Source organism: Vollenhovia emeryi, unplaced genomic scaffold, assembly GCF_000949405.1.
Source record: "Vollenhovia emeryi isolate VEMERY1.0 unplaced genomic scaffold, V.emery_V1.0 DF951789.1, whole genome shotgun sequence".
NCBI lineage: Eukaryota > Metazoa > Arthropoda > Insecta > Hymenoptera > Formicidae > Vollenhovia > Vollenhovia emeryi.
This window is the reverse complement of record NW_011954577.1, coordinates 1-1,058: the sequence shown is the minus strand read 5'-3', so window position 1 is coordinate 1,058 and position 1,058 is coordinate 1. Positions and strand designations below refer to the sequence as shown.

At 41.8% G+C, this 1,058-nt stretch overlaps 1 protein-coding gene across 1 annotated transcript; it reads right to left on the bottom strand.

Moving 5' to 3' along the window:
* Positions 1-23: 23 nt before the first annotated feature.
* On the bottom strand, positions 24-1,003 carry LOC105557103 (uncharacterized protein K02A2.6-like; the record flags this gene model as incomplete). The annotated part of the gene is made up of 2 exons (XM_012004287.1): positions 892-1,003; positions 24-796 (listed from the first exon to the last, which is right to left on the bottom strand). Coding segments are annotated over exons 1-2 (885 nt in total), but the record flags the coding sequence as incomplete, so codon positions are not given.
* Positions 1,004-1,058: the final 55 nt, after the last annotated feature.

Sequence of the window (1,058 nt, the reverse complement as noted above, 5' to 3'; positions counted from 1 at the left end):
TTGCGCACGCTGAAATCATCTACAAGGACAACGTCTCCTACTCTAAAGTCTACTTTTCGCTTTCCTCTTTTGCCAATTATTTGCGCAGTCTGTTTTTTGTCGACCGTCTCGCCTACGTCAGGTCGAAGTAGATCAAATCTAGTTCTAAGCTCGTGCTTATACGCGAGATAGGCGGGACTTCTGCCGGTCGTGCAGTGTTCGGTCGCTCTGTAATCGAACAAAAATATATCTATTGCTTCCTCGAGATTTCTTCCGCTTTTCATAATTTTCGTAACTTTATCTTTAAACGTTTGAACAAAGTTTTCAGCTGCCCCATTCGTCGCAGGATGATGAGGTGCTGAAAAGCTATGTTTTATTCCATTACATTCAGTGAACTCTTTGAACTCAAGGCTAGAGTACTGACGACCGTTATCCGTCACCAGATGACGCGGTAATCCAAATCGAGCAAACAATTTTCGAAATACTTTAATTACTTCTGTCGACGTCGTACATTTTCGCATATCGATAACTTCTGGCCATTTCGCATGAGCGTCGATAACGATCATAAACATATGACCATGAAATGGACCAAGAAAGTCGCTGTGAATCCTACTCCAAAACTTGTCTGGCCATGGCCATGGTGTTAATGGTAAACTCGATGGCTTTTTCTGTTCTTGTCCGCACGCTAAGCAAGATGCTGTAATTTGCTCAATTTCGCCATCGATGCCTGGCCACCAGACGTATGACCTCGCTATCATTTTCATTCTTACAGTTCCAAAGTGAGACGCGTGTAATTCTCGCAACACTAAACTTTTCACTGATTTTGGGATTACGATTCTATATCCCCAGAAAAGGCATCCTTTTTCCACGAACAACTCTTCACTTTAGCATGAAACTTTTGTTCATACTCACTTAACTCGTTCACTTTTGGCCATTGATCAATCGCATATCTTACAATTTTATTCAACACTTTATCACGTTTCGTTTCCTTCGCAATTTCCACCGCATTTAGTGTTTGTAACATTTCGCTTACATAATTCATCGCAGTGTATTCGTTCCCGAAGATTGGCGTTGCATCC